This window comes from Strigops habroptila, unplaced genomic scaffold, assembly GCF_004027225.2.
Source record: "Strigops habroptila isolate Jane unplaced genomic scaffold, bStrHab1.2.pri NW_022045577.1_ctg1, whole genome shotgun sequence".
Lineage (NCBI taxonomy): Eukaryota > Metazoa > Chordata > Aves > Psittaciformes > Psittacidae > Strigops > Strigops habroptila.
In genome coordinates, this window is record NW_022651059.1 from 21,104 (window position 1) to 43,117 (window position 22,014).

The 22,014-nt window shown below is 54.0% G+C and overlaps 1 protein-coding gene and 2 long non-coding RNA genes across 3 annotated transcripts; 2 read left to right on the forward strand and 1 right to left on the reverse strand.

Moving 5' to 3' along the window:
• The first annotated feature begins 236 nt into the window (after positions 1–236).
• Positions 237–904, forward strand: LOC115602829 (olfactory receptor 14J1-like). The gene has a single exon (XM_030474257.1). The coding sequence runs from the start codon at positions 272–274 to the stop codon at positions 902–904; it is 633 nt and encodes a 210-aa protein (XP_030330117.1). The 5' UTR covers positions 237–271.
• Positions 905–9,239: 8,335 nt separating this feature from the next.
• On the forward strand, positions 9,240–11,460 carry LOC115602844. The gene is made up of 3 exons (XR_003989721.1): positions 9,240–9,425; positions 9,633–9,756; positions 11,258–11,460. It is a non-coding gene; the product is annotated as an uncharacterized LOC115602844 (long non-coding RNA).
• A 6,241-nt stretch (positions 11,461–17,701) lies between these two features.
• On the reverse strand, positions 17,702–19,381 carry LOC115602845. The gene is made up of 3 exons (XR_003989722.1): positions 19,372–19,381; positions 18,184–18,259; positions 17,702–18,027 (listed from the first exon to the last, which is right to left on the reverse strand). It is a non-coding gene; the product is annotated as an uncharacterized LOC115602845 (long non-coding RNA).
• Positions 19,382–22,014: the final 2,633 nt, after the last annotated feature.

Sequence of the window (22,014 nt, forward strand, 5' to 3'; positions counted from 1 at the left end):
CTTCTGGCTCTTCCTGGGCATCTCCCTGGCTGCGCTCCTGGGCAACGGCCTCATCATCACCAGCACAGCCTGCGACCAGCACCTCCACACCCCCATGTACTTCTTCCTGCTCAACCTCTCCCTCCTGGACCTGGGCTGCATCTCCACCACTGTCCCCAAATCCATGGCCAATTCCCTCTGGGACACCAGGGCCATCTCCTACACAGGTTGTGCTGCGCAGGTCTTTTTCATTCTCTTCTTATTTTCAGCAGAGTTTTATCTCCTCACCATCATGTCCTACGACCGCTACATGGCCATCTGCAAGCCCCTGCACTACGGGACCCTCCTGGGCAGCAGAGCTTGTGCCCACATGGCAGCAGCTGCCTGGGGCAGTGGGTTTCTCAATGCTCTGCTGCACACAGCCAATACATTTTCACTACCCCTCTGCCGAGGCAATGCTGTGGAGCAGTTCTTCTGTGAAATCCCCCAGATCCTCAAGCTCTGCTGCTCAGACGCCTCCCTCAGAGAAGTTGGCCTTCTTGTGGTTAGTGCCCTGATTGGTTTTGTGTGTTTTGTTTTCATTGTGGGTTCCTATGTGCAGATCTTCAGGGCTGTGCTGAGGATCCCCTCTGAGCAGGGACGCCACAAAGCCTTTTCCACGTGCCTCCCTCACCTGGCCGTGGTCTCCGTGTTCATCAGCACTGGCACATTTGCCTACCTGAAGCCCCCCTCCATCTCCTCCCCATCCCTGGATCTGGTGGTGTCAGTGCTGTACTCGGTGGTGCCTCCAGCAGTGAACCCCCTCATCTACAGCCTGAGGAACCAGGAGCTCAAGGATGCTGTGAGGAAGCTGGTGATTGGCTGTGTTTCATCAGTTGTACACTGCCTGCTTTCCTCTGCAAAGGGCTCCCAGTGTAGGTCATGACAGGCCAAGTCTGTCTTTCCTGATTTACATTTGTTTTCCTGCTTTACATTTCCTGTTTCAATTTATGATGTTCTTGTCTTCATAGAAATGTCAGTTTTCATCCCTTTCTACTTCAGTATCTTCCCATCCTCCCCACAGACTTTGTATCAATGGGCGTCTCTCATTGTGTTTAAGCAAAATAAATTACCCTGCAGCAACTTCTTCTCTGTGATATGTCCTCACATAGCAGGGCTGAAGGGGAATGAAATCAGCTTTCTGGCTGTTCCAGCTCTGGGATGGCTGCTGTGTGCCTGGAGCAGGAAGAGCAGTTGAGGAGCCCAAAGGCCGGGGGCTGTTTTGCTAGGAAGAGGGCATTGGCGCTGCAGAGTTGGCATGGGAGGTGGGAGAGCTTGGAGGGAGCTGGTCTGGTTCTGGGAAGTACCTGGGAGAGAACAACATCAGTGTCTATGTTGTGCTGCATGACCACGCAGGGTGAGGGCTCACACCAGGGCATTGTGGTGCAGAGCCAGGGCTTGTGGAAGGGGTCACAGACATGCAAGTGCAGAACAGAGGAGGCTGGTCTGTGCTCTTGGTGGCAGGAGCAGACCAAGAAGGTGTCCCAGGGCAGTTGTCACCCCCAAGACTCTCTCGATGGCCAGTTCCAGCTCTGGCTCCTGCGCAAGGTTTACGGTGAGTTTCACCATAGGGCAACATCCACCCTACTGCTGGGCTCAGTCTTTAAACCTGCATTTTAACCACAACAACGCTGTTGCTCTAACAGTTAATGAGCCCCCAGTGACACCACAAGCATCAGCACAATCCAGGTGCCTGCTCCTGGCCTGTCACCTGCGCAGCCACCCATGGCATCAGTAACACCTGCATAAGGCAGGGGCTGCTCCTGCCCCATCAACTGCTCAGGCACCTCTGACACCAGCAGCTGCTGCACACACAAGGCTCCTGCTTTGCCCCCAGCACCTCTGCAGGCAGAGCTGAGCTCCAAGCACATGAACAAGCCCAGTTCATGTGAGCCTCCTCCTCACTTATCCCCTGCTCCTCCAGCTGGGATGTCACCAGCACCGGTACAAGCCAAGGTCCTGCTCCTGCCCTATAGCTGCACAGCAAACAGTGGCATCGTGAGCCCCTGCACCAGCCAGCCATGCATTTCCAACCAGCTCCTGAGCTACCAGTGACAGCACCAGCAGATGCACAAGCCAGGGGCTGCTCCTGCCCCATCAACTGCTCAGGCACCCCTGACACCATCAGCACCTGCACTTCAGCTGCGTGGTGCTGAGTTACGCTGGGTCAAACCACAACGTGGTGTCATGACTGGTCCCTGCATTCCTGCTCACACCCTGCGCGGTCCCTCAGGTCCCTTCAGAATCTGCACAAAGACAGAGAACACAGATCTGGTGGGATCTCTGGGGGATTTTGTGTGCTGCCTTTGTTTGCAAAGGCAAGTGCTCAGAAGCTGGGTGGGATGCAGTTACAGGGACATGGGTGCGTGGTGCCAGTGGAGGTGCCCTGGGGTCCTCTGCCCAGGCTCCAGCTGCAGCTCCCGAGGGGCTCTGCTCTGCAGCAGCTCCTGTGTGAGAGCCACCAGCCCCAGGGGTGGCCTCCAGAGACACGGGGGCCTCTGGACATAGCACTGGGTGCGTATGGTCAGACAGAGGAGCGCTGCCCGAGAGCCTGAGACATTTCACACATGCTTAAAAGGATGAGCACGTCCTCATCAGCCGAAAGACTTTTCATCAACTATCAGCTATTCCACACCCTGTGTCACCATGAGTGAGCGAGCGGCTGTGTGGGACTGAGCTGTCTACCACGTTAAACCACAACACCCGAACATCAAGGACACGGCTGCTTGAGGAGCAGCCTCAAGGAGAAGGGTTTGGGCACCTCGAGGGATGCCCCAGCAGCCTGTGGTGCTAAACTGGAATGTGGCCATGAGCACATTGGGCTGCACGGGAAGGAGCGTGGCCACCCAGACAAGGGCAGGGATTGTCCATCTGGACTCAGCACTGGTGTGGCCACATCTGGGATGGTGTGTCCCAGTGTGGGGCTCCTGTTCTGGAGGAATCTTCCCAGATAGGGCTTGGGGTCGTGTGTGGAGAGGCTGAGAGACCTGGCCTTAGGAGCTCAAGACAGAATGGAAAATTTCTTTCTGAGATGACTGCACATGTTTTGTATTGGGAAATAGCACGAGAATGGAAAACCACCAGAAACTGCAGCTTTGGAGGCCCAGAGTGGAGCTGAAGGTAAAGAAATGTCACTCTGAGGGTAGTGCTGTGGTGAAAACATCACTCCAAGGGAGTCAGGATCAGCCCATGGTTTTGTGTTTCACAGAACATCTGGTGAGGATGGAGAGACACCAGTAGAGGAAGGGACCTACTGGGGTGAGAAGAAGGTGGGGAAGTGCACTGGGTGCCTGCAGCCTGCAGGGAAACAGGCACAGGCGTGGGGCAGTGCAGGACAGGCTGTGGTGCAGATGGCCAAGGGCACTGGCAAGGCTGAATGTCCCTGACAGAACCCAGGTCTTTGTCCCCTTGGCTATGGCTGATGTCCCTGCCACAAAGGCCTAAGAGAAGACACTTCATCATCAAGGCCATAGGGCACCATTGTGTCCTTGCACCACCCTGGGGAGGTCAGAAGGTGTCATCCCATTGTCCTTCACTTGGCATCACACTCCCCACATCCCCAGGAAGAGCCTGAGCCAGGGGCTGGGGGTCAGGGCTTGGCCATCCTCCTTCACCAAACAAACCAGGGGGTGTTCTCAGCATCAGAGGTGCTGCACTTTGCCTTTGCCTGCCCGTGATCATGGCCTCCAGTGCCCTGCTCTAAGGAGTGCATGGGGAGGCTTTGTCAGGAATGGCCTCAGCGGGGCCCAGTGATGCTTCAAAGTACTTGGGAATTGCTTCTGAGTTTGACTTCTTGAGAGGCCTCTTGAGACTCCTCTTGGGATCTGATGTGCATGGACTCAGCACCACAAAGGCCCTGGGGCTCATTCAAAAAAAGAAAGCCCTGAGGAGCCATGTCTCTGCCTGGTATTTTCCTTAAGACTTGCACAACTCACTGCAGAGGTTTCATCTGGACTCTTAATGATGAAGGTTTCAGAGAAGGTTTCCTAAGGGAGAGACTTCCTTTCAAGGGTATTATCCATCAATTTTCAGTTTACAGAAGATGTGACAGCAGCATTCTGCAATGGATATTGGCCCAGAGGGTCTCTTGAAGTCATCTGCAGAGGCAGGAGAAGCAGTCCCTTGAGGTCCCACACCGTATGGACAACCTTGCTCCTCACCTTCCCAAGCCCCACAGTTCCCTCATTGGCCCCCTGGGACTAGATATTCTTAAGGTCCTTCCCAACCCTCACAATTCCATGACTCTATGATCCCACTGTCCATATTGCCAGTAAAGATGTTGAACAATGCCGGTCCCAATACCAAACCCTGAGGGACACCACTCGTCACCAGACTCCACTTGGACATCCAGCCATTGACCACAGCTCTCTGAGTGAGACCATTCAGTCCATTCTTTATGCATCAAGTGCATCTGTCAAATCCATGCCTTTCCAATTTAGAGACTAAGATGTCATGCAGGACAGGTAGACAATGCAAATGCCATGCACAAGTCCAGGTAGACAATGTCAGTCGCTCTTCCCTTATCCACCATTGCTATGGCCCCATCATAGAAGGCCACCAAATTTGTCAGGCAGGATTTGCTCTTAGTGAAGCCATGCTGGCTGTCACCAGTCACCCCCTTATTGTACATGTGCTTAACAGAGTTTCCAGGAATACCTGCTCCATGATCTTCCCAGGCACTGAGGGGAGAATCCAAGTGCATGCACTCTGGAGACTGCCTTTAGTTCCCCTGTTCATCCTTTGGGCCTTTTACATGAAGCGTGGGCAGCATCTGGGTGTTGCCACTTCTCAGGGAGTTCCCCCACTCTCCGTGATGTTTTAAAGATGATGGAGAGTGGCCTCACACCCTTTGGGAGCTGAGACCCACTATTTCATGGTCACTACAGCACAGGCTCACAGTGGTTTTCTCATCCCTGATCAGCCCTCTGCAAGGACTGGATTCAGGTGAGCATCTCCTTTGTTGGCCTACCTTGTACCTGTGCAAAGTAGTTGTAGCAGGAGACCCCAGCACCTGCTGGACAGTCTTGCATGCTGCTGTGCTCCCCTTCCAGAGATTGTCAGGGTCATTGAAGTCCCCAGTGAGACCTGGGCTCATGGATCTGGAGACCTCATTGGGTTGCTAGAATGAGGCTTAGTCCACCTTCTTACCCTGGTTTGCAGGTGCTTTGTCTCCCACCAGCATGCCACGCTAAGTGGCCTCTCCTTTGACCCTCACTCACAAGGGCTCACCCAACCTGGTGCACGTGCATAGAGGAGCACCATACATATGACAAGCTCCTTCTGATGGAGGGCATCCCCATCATCCCGTATGCCCCATGGCAGCACCACTGTGAGTGCTCCAACCACCCCTCACCATTTATTCCATCCAAGTAAGAAATCTGGAGTGGCACATCAGACTTCATCTCCTCCTGTCTGAGGGCACTGATGCACGTCTGGGCCGCAGCACCTCAGCTCTGGCACCAGGGACAAGCTCAGACTTGTCACAGGCAAGTCACAAACCCGGTTCCAAGTGCCTAAGCCCCATGTAGGGAAATGCTCTGCTTGAGACCAGAGACATGCTGGAAGAGATGGCAGATGGCAATGTGAAGGAGCCAAAAGAGGGAATGCTTCTCTCTTCAAGGCCAGAGAAAATCTGGGATGGGCTCTGCAATCGGGGCAGCAGAGGCCTGTATTTAGCCATTGAGTAGGTGCCCTGAATGTGGTTAGGCAATGTCAGGAAGGCCATGGGACAACTGCCATTAAAGTCAATGGAGATCTAGGAAATACAGCTGATGGAGAAGAGAAAGAGAAGGACTCATGGGGGTCTCCAAAATTCCCCATAGGAGGCACAGTAATTTGGGAGACCCCCCACATGTTCCACAAAATAGTGGCATACATCCATCCCAGGGCACCCCGAGTCTCTCCTTGGTGCCCCATGATCCCCAGGGTGGAGATGTGTTGGAAGAAGAGAACTTGGGGGTTAAGAGGGGATTTGGAGGTTGAGGGGGGATTCTGGGGTTCAGGAATCTCCCCAAAACTCCCCAGGGGGATGCAGGGATTTGGGCATCCCTCCATGTCCCAGAAATAAGGGTACATCTGTCCCAGGGCACCCTGAGTCTCTTACTTGGGGGAATTTGGGTGGAATTTGGGAGTTGGTGGTGGGGGTCCCAAAATTCGGAGGGGGGGGTCAGAGTAATTTTGGGGGCCACAAGAGCCCTCAAAGAAGGGCTACCGCCACAAGAAACCACCCCACAGATCATTGGGGAGGGGGGGAACTGGAAATCTGGGGGGACCCATTATTATTATTAATTATTACCATTTTTATTACTATTATTATTATTGGTGGTGGTATTATTATTACTATTACAATATTGTGCTTGATTTCAGGTCCTGACCTGTTCTCATCTCCACCCATGGGTTTTACATTGTTCCCATCCTCCTCCCCATCCCACCCGGGTGCTGAGCGAGCGGCTGCTGGTGCTGAGTTCCCGGCTGGCTTTAAACACTGACCCTGTCCTGGCCCCTTTGCTGTGGCAGCAGGGGCTGGACGTTTGCACTCTTGGAGCTCGGCTCTTTGGATGGGCACGGAGCTGGAAGCAGCATTATTTGGCTGAGGAAGCGCAGCTCCCGAGTGTTGCTGGGGCTGGGGCAGTGCTTGCCAAGGGCAGGGGAGGCCCAGCAACAGCTCCTGTCCTGGCACTGTTGCTGTGGGAGCACAGGGGATCCCGCGGGCATTGCCGCAGTCAGGATTGCGCAGGGGTGGCCAGAGCCCACCAGCTCCTTCCCACCTTCCGCAATGCCCGGTGGGCTTCTGGGCTGTGCCTGCGCCTGCCAGGGCCTTTGTCACCTTCCAGAATGCATTGCCAGAGCCCAGCAGAGCACTGGAGCCTTCCGCAATGCCCGGCGCTGGCCTGGCCTTTACCAGAGCCCACCGGGACCCCTCCTGCCTTCCGCAATGCCCGGTGGGCTTCTGCACGCATTGCCGGAGCCAGGCAGGTCCCCTTGTGCTGAGCTCCCAGGGACAGCACCAGCAGCTGCACTGCCCAGGGGCTGCTCCTGCCCTCACACCTTCTCAGCACCTCTCACACCAGCAGCTCCTGCACACACAAGGCTCCTGCTTCGCCCCCAGCACCTCTGCAGCCAGAGCTGAGCTCCAAGCACATGAACAAGCCCAGGGCCTCCTCCTCACCTCTCCCCTGCTCCTCCAGCTGGGATGGCACCAGCACATCTCCTGACAGCTTCTCCTCCCTTTAGAGCACGCACCCACAACGTGTTTCAAGCGAACACTAAAGTAGGATTGAAAAGTCAAAGAACACGTACCTGGATGCGCAGGGCAGCCAGGGGAGATGCAGCCTCCCCAGGGAGGGGTCTCCTCTGCACTGGTTCCTGCAGGGCTCTCGCTCCTTAAATAGCCCACACTCACCGGGGGGGCCCCCGTCACAATGGGCGTCTCCACAGCAACCACCACGGCTTTGTGATGGCGGCAGCATCAGGCCCATGGCCACTGGGCACCCAGGGCTTGGGACTGGGTGAGCTTTGAGGTCCCTTCACCCCAAACCAGTCTGTGACTGTATGACTGTAAAATACGATCTGCATTTGGATGCAGAAGAGCTCTCATCAGTGAGTCAGCCCCACAAGCAGGGGCAGACATTTGTGCAGGAACATCCTGTCTCTGCTGGTGCCCACGGCAGAGGCCAGTGGAGACCGTTCAGGGCAGCGCAGGCTGCAGAACAGCCAGGCTCAAGGGCACCACCACCACCTCCTCTGAAAGCAGCCCAAGGGCTGAGGCTCTGCAGCCTCTCCTTTCCCCTGCACCACCCTTGGCTTTCAGCCCCACAGCAGAGCCCTTCTGCAGCCGCTCCTCAGCTCTTGTTGGTCGCTGGCAGCTTCCAAAGGCAGTTCTGCCTCTGCTGGAGCCGAGAGCAACGGCCCAGCCCGTGCTGCGGGGTGTGCAGCGCTCTGATGGCACCATCCAGTGGCTGCAGGGCTCGGCAGCGCTGGCAGGAGCAGACATGTGGGGCCTGACCCTGCTCCCGGGGCAAACGCGGGTGAGTTCCAGCCCTTGGTGTTTCTTGGCAGGAACCTTCCCCTCCGCCTGCTCCGCTGCCATGACACCGCCCGGCGCGGGGGGATGACGGCAGAGCCGGCGCCACGGAGGGCAGGGCGGGAAGGGGCGGGGCGCGGCGTGTGTGGGAGCGGGAGAGCGGGGGGGTGTGGAGGGGAGAGGCCGGGATGGAGCCGGGATCGATCGGGATGGAGCCGGGATGGAGCGGGGTGAGCGGGGATGTGGCAGGGATCGAGCGGGAAGGGCAGGGCTGTGGGTTGGGATGGAGCCGGGTGGCAGGGGGTCGGGAGCAGGGCTGCAGTGGGGGGGTCAGGGCTGTGGGGCGGGATGGAGCGGGGTGGGCAGGGGGCAGAGCAGGGATGCAGTGGGGGGAGGTGGGCTGGGCTGTGCCAGGAGGGGCCGGGCAGCGGGGCCTGAGCCAGCAGGGTAAGTGCAGGCAGGGATGGAGCCCACGCTGGGGCAGGGGCTGGGCATGCTGGGCATGGCGGCAGGACCATTGTGTCCCCCCAGGGCTGGGCTCTCAGGAGGCTGAACCGAGGTCCTGTGCTTTTGGTGCAGGGGTGCCAAGAGCAGGCGGGTCCTTGAGGAAAGGTACTCGCTGCCCCTTCGCATCAGGTCAAGATCTGATCCACCCACCTTGTGTGTCCCGTGCCGCTGTGTGCAGCCCAAGAGAGTTTGGCTGAGAACTGCCACAGTCCTTAAGCACTGTTTTGGGCAACCCAGGCAAGGAGATGGGCACCTGCAGGCAACGCTGTGCCTTATCTCAGCACAGCCCCAGACAGAGCACGGACTAAGGAACCCCTCCCGTGCTGAACCAGTACTGTCTGCATTGATGACTGGTGTAAGAGATGTGTCTGGAGGATTAAAGGGTTGGTTGCAGAACGAAATACTTCAATTGCAGACATGTTTCCAGGTCCTGAGTATCAGTTCCCAAGATGCGGAGCACATCTTTGTGTACTGCAAAATGTTATTGTATCCAAATGGGATTTGTCATTCTTGAATTGTGTGACATGATAATGACTATGTAAATTATGAGGAATCATGTTTAGGACCTGTTTGATAGGTATATACTTAATGCATAGAGAAGCTGAGATAAGCTTAAGCAGTGGCTGTCTTGCTTTAGCCCTTTGCAGGACATCTTGTACCTATTCAGATGGCTGCAGTGAAACAAGAGGCTGGCTCCAACGTGCCATTAGGGTGGAGAGACTTCCCTGTTACTCACTCCTACCACGTATCATTGATGTATGATGCTAAAGGTGTTTCCCTGGAACACATGGGAACCAGACTTGAGCAAGGAAGGTCAAAGTGAAATGAAAGCAACAGTGCTCATCTCGAGCTTTGTTCACAGTTCTGCAACAGGAGAGTAAGTTGGAATTGGGATGGTTGTTAGGACCTTGCTCCTTCTCAGTGTGAAAATCATGCAATGAGGAATAGCACTTTAAAGAATCTGGTGTTATCTCTTTTAAGGGAAACAAACGAAGACAGGAATCACATGAAAAGACCGTATCTCTCAATGCATTCTTCTGTTCAGAAAAATTATCGTCTGCCTTTTTGTTTTTCTTCTCTAAAGAGCACTGTGGAGAAGGAGGCGGATGGCTCTGTCCCAGTTCCTCAGGTCATGCCACTTGGAATCCCTCTTCCAGGGAAGGCTAACCATGAATTAGACACAAATACTCTTCCAGAAATGAAATCAGGTCTGAATAAGAGCTTATGAGGGCACATTTCATTAAGGAACTTAGAAAATTCACCAACATGTTTTGATAAACCAACTCTACTTGCACTTAATTTTATGCATTTAAACAATATTACTGACATATGAGTTGTTTCATACATGGAAGCAGTCTTGATTGCTTCCAAGATCAAGCTCTTAAGCTGTTGCATTTTGCTTTGGCTGCAAAAACCAGTGCGCGAAAGTGTAGTATATTTTATTAATTTCTCATCCACGTCCTCTGTGGATCATTGGCCTTCACCCAGAGCCAAGAAAATAAACATCTGAAGCTGAGAGAGCTGGGCTGGTTCAGCCTGGCGAAGAGAAGGCCCCTTAAGGGGAGATCTTAGAGCATCTCCCAGAGCCTAAAGGGGCTACAAGAAACCTGCAGAGGGGCTTTGGACAAGGGCCTGCAGGGACAGGACAAGGGGGAATGGCTTTAACCTGCCAGAGGGGAGACTGGGACTAGATCTTAGACAGAATTTCTTCCCTGTGAGGGTGCTGAGGCGCTGGCACAGGGTGCCCAGAGAAGCTGTGGCTGCCCCATCCCTGGCAGTGTTCAAGGCCAGGTTGGACACAGGGGCTTGGAGCAACCTGCTCTAGTGGAAGGTGTCCCTGCCCGTGACAGGGGGTTGGAACTGGAGGAGCTTTAAGGTCCCTTCCACCCCAAACCAGTCTGGGATTCTGTGATTCTGTGATTTTGTTCAATATCTTTAGCACTGGATGTAATTCTTAAATGACAGGCAAAATGAACCATAGGTTCCTTCAAGTGCCATACATGTTAGTAAGGGTAAGAATGGAAAAGTAAATGGTGTTTTATTCTCCAGTGTCAGGAAACATTGCCAAATTCAGGTTCCTCTTCATCCTGCAACAACCACCACCGCATCTTCAGGACCTGCACAAGCATCTTGTTCCAGTGCTAACTAGTGCAGTTAGTTAGTAACTACTGCTTATGTCAGAGCTGTAGAAGATCCATCATGCCTGAAACCTTAAACAGTGGCAGGTGTGGGCATATATGTAGGAGCACCAAGTTTTTACAGTGATGCCTGTAAGTGTCTCCTCTAAGCTCTTCCCAAGAGATAATAACCTGATCTAACAAGTCAGTGGTGTCATTTTTCCCCTGTATCATCAGAAAGATGTCTATGGCAATGTTGTCGTTTCAAGTGATGACTGAGAATATTCACCACCTCTTTAGATTAGGTTCATAATTAGGAGGATTTCAACTCCTACAGTTGAGAGCAGCATTTGAATTCTACTGAAAACTAACTTAGTAGATTCTGGCATATTTTTAGTTGTCACTAAAGTCACTCTTTCCAGTTGTCTCCAGATTTTCTCAAGAGCCTTTGATCTGTAAGGATCAGTACCAGCAGCTGTGGCTGTCAGTTGCTATGTTTTTAGTGACTTTGCTGCTGTAGACTCTAAGCAGGAAAATACTGAAAACCTCCTGATAACCTGAATGACATGATGTGATGTGGCTTTTTCTTCAGATGGCACCATGTCTTGAATGCAGACACCTCCTGCCAGTGAATACACCCTCTTGCATTGGATGTGAGTCAGCAATAGCTCCACAGCTGCAGCCCCAAACCAACATCTGCATAAAGGTAATTGAGAATAAATCTAACAAAACAGCAATTTACCTCCTGGCATGCATTTTTCTAACAGATGACTTCATGAAAAATAGTTTGATCCAGCTTGGGTTTCTCCAATTACATGATGACAGCTTTAAGGGTTAGTAGGATTCAAACCACCTTGAATAGAAATAAGCATTAAAGGTAAACCAGATAAGCTCAGGCAGGCATCTTGAAGAGCACAGGAGGTAGCAGTGTGAAAGGCAGGAACACGTGCACTTGTGTTCAGTAGGGAGATATTCTGTGACTCTATCATTTATGGCCTTAGTATGACTGAGCATTTTAAGTTTATTAAACATGTGCTCATTACTCTGCTTCCCTCATTTGATTGTAAGTGCTTAGCACAGATGGGCTGGCAGGACTGGGGCAATGGGAGATGCCCAAAATGCTCAAGCGCAGTATTAGTCAGTGATCCAAAAGTGCTGGTGGGCTTAACTAGACAAAATCTACCCTATAGAATACTCCCTCCCCAAGGGTATGGGGACCCAGGTAGGGGCCATCCTCAACCCCTCCAGTCAGGGGAAAGGGTGTGAGAAAGAGCCAACTGATACTGCATGTCCACAATTGGTAGATCATAGACACTGCCCCACCTTGGATGTTCTATGGCAGTCCTGATGCAGGTGCAAAGGCAGTCTTGAACTATTTGGTGGCAACCATCATTATTCCCAGCTCTGGTGGAATCTCACTTGTTAATAGTGACTGTGCTGGGGCACCCTCAGGGGGATAAGAATCATTTTCCTTGCAGATGCTGGACTTTCTGTTTTGTGTGAGTGCAGTGACTAAGCAAACTGACACTGGTCTATACAAACATGTGGAGGTATTGATGCTGGATCTCCTGAGGCAACTGGACCGTACTTTAAAATGAGTTGTCACCAAGATCCATGGGTTTGTGATGAGCAGGCACTATGGCCTAACTAAAACCTGAAGCTCACAGCACAGGCTTGAAGGATCTCTTCTATCTGCAGGGCTGAATAACCAGAGCACTTTGGAAGATCAAGTCCTCAATGAGAGCCATAGAGACCCACAGAGATCCCATAGAGACCCCATGGAGTCTCATAGAGACCCCATAGAGACCCACAGAAAGACCCATACAGACCCATGGGGACCCATACAGACCGTAGAGAGCCATAGAGAGCCACAGAGACCCACAGAGACCCCACAGAGACCAACAGAGACCAACAGGGCCCCATAGAGACCTATAGAGACCCACAGAGCCCATACAGACCCCACAGAGACCCCACAGAGCCCCCATAGAGACCCAGAGAGCCCACAGAGCCCCATAGAGACCCATACAGACTCACAGAGACCCATACAAACCCACAGAGGCCCCACAGAGTCCCCAAAGAGCCCCAGAGAGCCCCACACAGACCCCAAAGAGCCCCATAGAGCCCCCACAGAGACCCCATAGAGACCCAGAGAGCCCCCGAGAGCCCCCAGAGTCCCATAGAGACCCACAGAGACACAGAGCCCCACAGAAAGACCCATACAGACCGATACAGCCCCATAGAGAGACCCCATAGAGACCACAGAGACCCATACAGCCCCATAACCGGGCCCACCCAAGCTCCGCCCCCGTCGCTGCCATGACCGTGACGTCACTTCCTGCCCCCGCGCACTCCCGTGATGCCCCGCGGCGGCTCCGCGGTGCCCCTCGGGGCCCACGGCGAGTACGAGGCCGCGATGGCGGCGCTGGGGCCGCCCCCCCGCGGCTGCGGGGCCGAGGAGCAGGAGGAGGAGGACGAGGGGGAGGAAGGCCCCCCACCGGCGCTGCTGCGAGACCCCCAGCTCCTGCGGCAGGTGCGACCCACAAGCGTGGGGCGGGGGAAGGGGGGGGTGGTCCCAGCCCCACATTGACCCCATCGACCTGCCCCACAACAGGCGGAGGCGGTGCTGACCCACGGCTTCATGGCCGCCATCTTGGCGCCGGGGCCTCTGGGGGAGCTGGCGGCCATCTTGGGGCAGAAGGAGGAGGAGGACAAGATGGCGGCCGCCATCGGGATACCGACCCCAGCCAAGATGGCGGCCGCCAGTGGGGACATAGGCGTAACCAAGATGGCGGCCGTCATGGAGGGTATAGACGTAACCAAGATGGCGGCCGTCATGGAGGATGTAGACCCACCCAAGATGGCCACCACCATGGAGATGGGACCCCCAGCCAAGATGGCCGCCACCATGGAGCTCCAAGCCCCGATCAAGATGGCGGCCACCATGGAGATGGGCCCCCCAGCCAAGATGGCGGCCATCGTGCGGGGTGTAGATGCACCCAAGATGGCCGCCATGGGGTGTTCAGGCCCATCCAAGATGGCCACCCCCATGGAGATCCCGCCCACAATCGAGGTGGTGGCCAATGTATGGCATGGGGAGGCGGCCAAGATGGCGGCCACCGTGGAGCTCCAGCCTCCAATCAAGATGGCGGCCCCCATGCAGGTGGGACCCCCGGCCAAGATGGCGACCGTCCTGGGGGACTCAGCCCCGTCCAAGATGGCGGCCCCCGTGGAGTTACCACCCCTTGCCAAGATGGCGGCCTCCATCGATAGTGGAGACCCGCCCAAATTGGCTGTCACGTGGTGTACACTGGCACCCAAGATGGCCGCCACCATGGACGGGGGAGCTACGTCCAATATGGCCGCGATGGGGAAGGAAGAGCTGCCCCCTCACAAGATGGCGGTCTCCATGGGAGATGCAGACCCCTCCAAGATGGCCGCCCCTATGGAGATACTACCCCCAGCCCCAGGCAACATGGTGGCCTCCATGGTGTGCGCAGACGTGCTCAAGATGGCGGCCTCCATGGAGGCACCGTCACCCGATGTGGCGGCCTCCATGGAGACATCCCCACCCCACATGGCCGCTGCCATTGACACAGCCCCACCCAACATGGCGGCTTTATCGCAGAGCAAAGACCCAGCCAAGATGGCAGCCCCCATGGAGGCACCACCAGGCAAGACGGAGGCCACCCCTGGAGACACAGACCCACCTAAGATGGCGGCCACCCTGGGGATAGAGGCCACAGCCAAGATGGCAGCCATCATAGGGGGTGTAGTTGCGCCTCCAAACAAGATGGTGGCCAACATGGAGGTCGAAGACCCACCCAAGATGGCCGCTATGGGGTGCTCACCCCCTCCCAATATGGCTGCCCCCATGGAGACCCCATCCCAGAACATGACGGCCTCCTTGGGGGATGCAGACCCAGGCAACATGGCCTCCACCATAGAAATACCACCCCCAGCCAACATGGCGGCCTCCAGTGAGACACCCCCACTCAAAATGGCGCCTTCATTGGAGTGCCAACAGCCACCCAACATGGCGGCCTCCATGGAGGAACCACCACACAACATGGCGGCCACCATGGAGGTCAGGGACCCACCCAAGATGGCCACCATGGTGTGTTTCTCCCCACCCAAGATGGTGGCCTCCATGGAGACACCCCCACTCAAAATGGCGGCTTTGTCTGAGTGCGAAGACCCACCCATCATGGCGGCCTCCATGGACACACCATCGCCCAACATGGCGGCTGCCATGGGCTGCGCTGACAAACCCAAGATGGCGGACCCCAGTGAAACGCCCCCATTCAAAACGGTGACGTCATTGGAGTACGAAGACCCACCCAACATGGCGCCCTCCACATAGTCCGCGACTTAATGATTAAACATTATTAACGTTAATAATCAAACGTCTTTTCCATAAAACAAACCGATAATGAATTAAGAGGTTGATAATTTGACCGCTTAAAGGGTTAAATGGGGGGGTGTTGATTGCGACCCCATTGTAATAAAATCGTAATAAATTACAACCCCACTGCATAAATTATAACATTCATGAGGTAAAAAAGTACAAAATAAACATTTAGAAGCGTTTAAAAGCAGAAATTAAACGTTTACAGGTGGAGAAATGGCACTTTCCCATCGCGTCGCTGCTGTGTCCTGAGGGGAAATGGCATAAAGAGCAGAAAAGAGACATAAAAACAAGAAATTAAATTAATTTACATTAAATAAAGGTTACAAATAAGAAATTAAATTAATTACATCAAATAAATGTTAAAAATTATTTAAGCGTTTAAAAGAACTCGAAGTTTAAAGGGGTTTAGAAGGGGGAGGTGCGCAGGTAAATGTGAGGTACAAACCACCCGACCTGTGGTAAAAACCCACAGAAATCCATTTAAAAAGATATAAATTAATTAAACAAACAAAAATAAGTCGACAAATTGAAAATAAAGGTTATGAAAAAGGGGTTTAGTGGAGCAAAAATGGGAAATACCGCATGGGGGGGGAGGGAGAGACAAAACTGAGGTGAAAAAGCTCCGGATTGCGGTAAAAATAGACATAATATTCTTTAAAAAGGTCAAAATTAATTAATACGACTAAATATTAAATAAAAAATAGAACATAATGATGGAAAAAAGGGGTTTAGAGGAGGAAGGGCCACACGCTACGGCTTAAAACTGACGCAAAAATCCCAAATGGACACAAAACCCGATAGAAACGCCTTAAAAAGATGAGAACGGATCAATAAAACTAAAATCTAATGAAAAATAGAAAATAAAGATGGAAAAAGGTGCGTTATGGGCCTAAAAAGGAGCAGAAGGGGGTAAGCGCCACAGGGGGAAGGGAGGGAAGGCAAAAATGAGGTAAAAAAATTCCGGATTGTGGTAAAAAACCCATAGAAGCACATTAAAAAGGACGAAAATTCAATAAAATCATTAAAAATACAGTGAAAATAGAAAGGAAAGGGTATAAAAAGGGAGGTTATGGAGACAAATGGGGAGGTGCAGTGGGGTGGGGGAAGAGTCAAAACTGAGGTAAAAAATCCCCGGATGCAGAAAATCCCGACGGAACCTCATGAAAAACGACTCCAATCGATGAATAAACCTAATAAATGAATTAAAATATAGCCTAAAGTGATAAAAAAAGGGGTTTATGGAGACAAAGCGCAAAGAGACACGGGGAGGGGGGGGTTGAAACACAAAACCAAGGTAAGTCCCCGGATGGACATAAAACCCACCAGAAACTACCTAAAAAAGACTAATAACGCTATTAAATACATAAAAATAGAAAAGAAGGATGACACAAAAGGGGGTTAATAGAGGAAAAGGGTTTACAAGGGGGAGGTGCGGGGGGGGGGAATGGGGGGAGGAAACGGAGGTTAAAAGTCCCCGGATGGAGACAAAACGCGACCAAAATTCATTCAAACTGACTCAAATCGATTAATAAAACTAAGAATTGATTATAAATAAAAAATAAAGCCAAAAAGGGTTTATGGAGCACGGACACCCCCCCCCCCCACACACACACACATCCCTTAACCCCCTCGCCCCCCGCCGGTCCTGTGCGACCCCCCAAACTCCGACGGAGCCACAAAGCGCTGCTTCTGCTCGCCGGGTGAAAAAAGAGCCGCGGGCGCTGCTCCGCGACGCCGCTAAAACCCCGCTCGCCCGCGTGGCCTCGGCCGCATGCAGGTAAGGCGCTGAGGGGCGGGGAGGGGGAACGCAAGGGAGGAGGTGGGCGGTGCGTCGCTTCCTTATAAGGAGAAGGATGCAAATGAGGTGGGAGGGAGGCGGGGCGTCGCTTCGTTATAAGGTATAAAGAGGCGGAGACTTGGTGGAGGGGGTGGAGACTTTATTAAGGGGGCGGGGCCAGCTCAGTCTTGCCACGTGGCCTCCACCTCATCTGTCCTGTACCTGGGGAGGAGAGGTCAGAGGTTAATGCCCAGCCCCACAGATGGGGGTTCCTGCCCCATAGATGTGGGGCCCAGCCCCTCTATGCGTGCCCCAGGCCCATAGATGGGGGTCCCAGAGCCATATATGTGTCCCCCAGCCCCTTGGATGGGGGTCTGGCCCCATGTATGTGGGTCCCGGCCCCATAGATATGGGTCCCAGGCTTATATATGTGTGCTTCAGTTCCATGTATGTGGGTCCCAGCCCCTATATGTGGGTCTTAGCCCCTATATGTGGGTCCCCATCCCATCCCACCCCATAAACGTGGCTCCCAGCCCTATATATGTGGGTCTCAATCCCATATATGGGCCTCCTGCCCCACATGTGCGTGTTCCAGTCACATATATGTGGGTCCCACCCCCTATATGTGGGTCCCAGCTCCTATATGTGGGTTCCAGCCCCTATATATGGGTCCCCACCCTGTACATGTGGGTCTTATCCCCTATATGTGGGTCCCCATCCCACCCCACCCCATAAACGTGGCTACCAGCCCCATATATGTGGGTCCCAACCCCTTAGATTTGGCTCCCACGCCCTATATGTGGGTCCCAGCCCCATAAATATGGCTCTCCGCCCCATATATGGGCCTCGTGCCCCATATATGTGCGCTCCAGTCACATATATGTGGGTCCCACCCCCTTAGATTTGGGTCCCAGGCCCTATATGTGGGTCCCAGCCCCATAGATATGGCTCTCCCCCCCATCTATGGGCCTCCTGCCCCATATGTGTGTGTTCCAGTCACATATATGTGGGTCCCACCCCCTATATGTGGGTCCCAGCCCCATAGCTGTGGGTAGGGGTCGCTTGGCCCCGCCCTCACCTCTGAGTGATCCCTGATTGGTCGAGCTCGGTCACCTGGCCCACCCTCAGCATCTCCCAGCCTGCCTGAGCGATCATGGCCCCATTGTCGATGCAGTACCTGGGGGGGACACACAGATCTATGGGGCTCAGCCCCACAGATGGGGGGCCTGACCCACATATATAGGTCCCAGCCCTAGAGGTTTGGGTCCCACCTTTATATGTGGGTCCCAGCCCCCAATATGAGGGTCCCAGCCCCCAATATGTGGGTCCCCACCTCTCATCCCTGGGGCAGAGCGTGACCCCCCGAGCACTGCACATTGTCTGCAGCATCTCCTGCAGCCGCTGGTTAGCTGCAAAGGGGTCAGGGCCAAAACGTGTGGGTCCTGCCCCATAGATGGGGCTCCCACCCTCTATATGGGGGTCTCAGCCCCATATGTAGGACTCCCAGCTCACATATATGGCTCTCAGACCCATATATATGGCTCTCACATCTATAGATGGGGCTCCCACCCCCTATATATGGGTCCCAGCCCCATAGATTGAGGTCCCAATCCCCCCTCCATAAGCCCCACTCCCTCGGAGTCCCCCCCAGCCCCATATATATGTGTCCCAGCCCCATAGATGTGGCTCCCACCCCCTATATATGGGTCCCAGCCCCACAAATTGAGGTCCCAATCCCCCCCCTCATAAGCCCCACTCCCTCTGGGTCCCCCCCAGCCCCATATACATAGGTCTCAGCCCCATAGATGGGGCTCCCATCCCCTAGGTATGGGTCCCAGCCCCACAAATTGAGGTCCCAATCCCCCCTCCATGAGCCCCACTCCCTCTGGATCCTCCCCAGCCCCATATACATGGGTCCCAGCCCCATAGATGCAGCTTCCACCCCCTGTATATGGGTCCCAGCCCCACAGATTGAGGTCCCAATCCCATCTCCATAAGCCCCACTCTCTTGGAGTCCCCCCCAGCCCCATATATATGGGTCCCAGCCCCATAGATATGTCTCCCACCCCCTATATATGGGTCCCAGCCCCACAGATTGAGCTCCCAATCCCCCCCCCATGAGCCCCACTCCCTCTGGGTGCCCCCCAGCCCCATATATATGGGTCCCGGCCCCATAGATGTGGCTCCCACCCCCTATGTATGGGTCCCAATCCCCCCTCCACGAGCCCCACTCCCTCTGGGTCCCCCCAGCCCTATAGATGTGGCTCCCACCCCCTATACATGGGTCCCAGCCCCACAGATGCAGCTCCCAACTCCCCCCTCCCCCCATAAGTCCCACACCCTCGGAGTCCCCCCCAGCCCCATATATATGGGTCCCAGCCCCACAGATGCAGCTCCCACCCCTTCTTTCCCCCTCCCCCCACTGCCCGCCCCGAGGCCACGCCCCCTCTTCGTTCCCGCCACTCCCGGGCCCCGCCCCCTCCTCGTTCCCGCCACTCCCATGCCCCGCCCCCTGACGCACAGGCCACGCCCACCACGAGCAGCAGGTGAGCGCGAGCGCCCTCTCGGTGACCTCGGCCAGCATGGCGAACGCCGTCTCCTGCAGGGGGTGCCACGCACGGCCCGTCACCACCCGAACCCCCTCCTGCACCCCAAAACCCCTTAATAAACCCCAAAAACCCCTTAATAGACCCCAAAAATCCCCTTAATAGACCCCAAAAACCCCTTAATGGACCCCAGAACCCCATTAATGGACCCCCAAAACTCCTCTAATGGACCCCAAACACCCCATTAGTGGATCCAAAACCCCCTTAATAGACCCCAAAAACCCGGTTAATACACCCAAACCCCCTTATTAGACCCCAAAGCCCCTTAACAGACCCCAAAAACCCCCTTAATAGACCCAAAACCCCATTAATAGACCCCAAAACCCCCTTTATAGGCCCAAAATAATACCCCAGAACTCCATTAATGGACCCAAAACCCCCTTAATGGACCCCCAAAACCCCATTAATGGACCCAAAATCCCCTTGATAGACCCCAAAAAAACCTCTAATGGACCCAAACCCCCCTTAATAGACCCAGAACCCCCTTAATAGACCCCGAAAACCCATTCAATGGACCCAGAACCGCCTTAATGGACCCCAAAAACCGCTTTAATGGACTCAGAACCGCCTTAATGGATCCAAAACCCCCTTAACAGACCCCAAAAAAACCCTTAATAGACCCAAACCCCCTTAATAGACCCAGAACCCCCTTAACAGACCCCCAAAACCCCCTTAATAGACCCAAAACCCCCTTAATAAACCCAGAACCCCCTTAATGGACCCAAACCCCCCTTAATAGACACCAAAAACCCCTTTAATGGACCCAAAATCCCCTTAGTAACCCCCCAGAAGCCCCTCAATGGACACAGAACCCCCTTAATGGACCCCCAAAACCCCATTAATGGACCAAAACCCCCTCAATAGACTCTAAAAACCCCCTTAATGGACCCAGAACCCCCTTAATAACCCCCCAGAACCCCTTCAATGGACCCAAACCTCCCTTAATAGACCCAGAACCCCCCTAATAGACCCCAAAAACCCACTTAATGGACCCAAAACTCACTTAATGGACCCCAAAACCCCCCCCTGATGGACCCAGAACCCCCTTAATGGACCCCAAAACCCCATTAATGGACCCAGAACCACCTTAATGGACCCCAAAAACCCGGTTAATAGACCCAGAACCCCCTTAATAGACCGAGAACCCCCTTAACAGACCCCAAAAACCCCCTTAATAGACTCAGATCCCCCTTAATGGACCAGAACGCCCTTAATAGACCCCAAAAACCCATTTAATATACCCAGAACCCCCTTAATAGACCCCAAAACCCCCCTTAATAGACCCAGAACCCCCTTAATAGACCCCAAAAACCCAGAGCAGTCAGAGCTCTGGAGGAGCCCAAGGGCCAGGGCTTTAGTGCTGATGTGGGGAGATGGGATGGCATGGGGTTTTGGGTCCATTAAGTTCTAAAAGAGGATTTCCTCATTACAGATGTCCCCTGTTTAAGTTCTAACCCATTAGCCCTTGCCCTATCGCTGCAGTCCCTGATGAAGAGTCCCTCTCCAGCATCCTTGTAGCCCCCTTCAGACACTGGAAGCTGCTCTGAGGTCTCCACGCAGCTTCTCTTCTCCAGGTTGAGCAGCCCCAATGTTCTCAGCCTGACTTCATGCAGGAGGTGCTCCAGCCCCTGACCATCCCCGTGGCCTTCTCTGGACTTGCTCCAACAGCTCCATGGCCTTCTTATGTTGAGGACACCAGAACTGCACACAGTGCTCCCAGTGAGGTCTCATGAGAGCAAAGGGGCAGGATCACCTCCATGACCTGCTGGTCATGCTCCTCTTGATGTAGCCCAAGACACAGTTATACCTTTTGCCATGCTGTGCCTGTGCTGTGGGGCATGTGGGACCACATGTGGGGCAGCAGGGCTGGGCCAACACAGGACAGGGAGGGCACTGACAGGGGCCATGAAGCCACTGCCAAGAGGTGGCCACCTGGAGTTGGTGACTGCAAGAAAAGCCAAAAGCAAAAAGAGCTTCAAGTCATCTTTGAGAGCCCAACCCTGAGCAAGGGAGGTGCAGGGCTGCTGCTGAACAGGGACAGTGAGCTAATAAACAGCAGAGAACAACGGGGCTGAGGGACTGCGCTGGGTGTGGCTGGGATAAAGTCAATTTTCTTCACAGTAGCTGGTATGGGGCCGTGTTTCAGATTTGTGCTGCAAAGAGTGTTGATGACACAGTGATGTTTCAGTCATGGCTGAGCAGTGCTTACACAGGGTCAAGGACTTTTCTGCTCCTCACACCCCCACCAGTGAGTAGGCTGGGGGTGCACAAGGAGCTGGGGGGGGGCAGCCAGGACAGCTGACCCCCTCCGACCTAAGGGATATTCCAGAACATACAGCGTCATGCTCAGCATATAAAGCTGGGGAAGAAGAAGGAAGGATGGGAAAACATTTGAAGTAAAGGCGTTTGTCTGCCCATGTCACTGTATGCAGGATAGAGCCCTCCTTTGGTTTCTCATGCACTGTTATGCAGATAAAGCTCCTCCTTTGGTTGGACACCAGATGCCCGCCAAAGCTGGTCTATCATTCTCTGTCCTCAGCTTTCCTGGCGATGGCTGA

What these genes read in the sequence shown, in the direction of transcription:
- LOC115602829 (XM_030474257.1), top strand. Translation starts at nt 272, where the DNA reads ATGTCCTACGACCGCTACATGGCCATCTGCAAGCCCCTGCACTACGGG.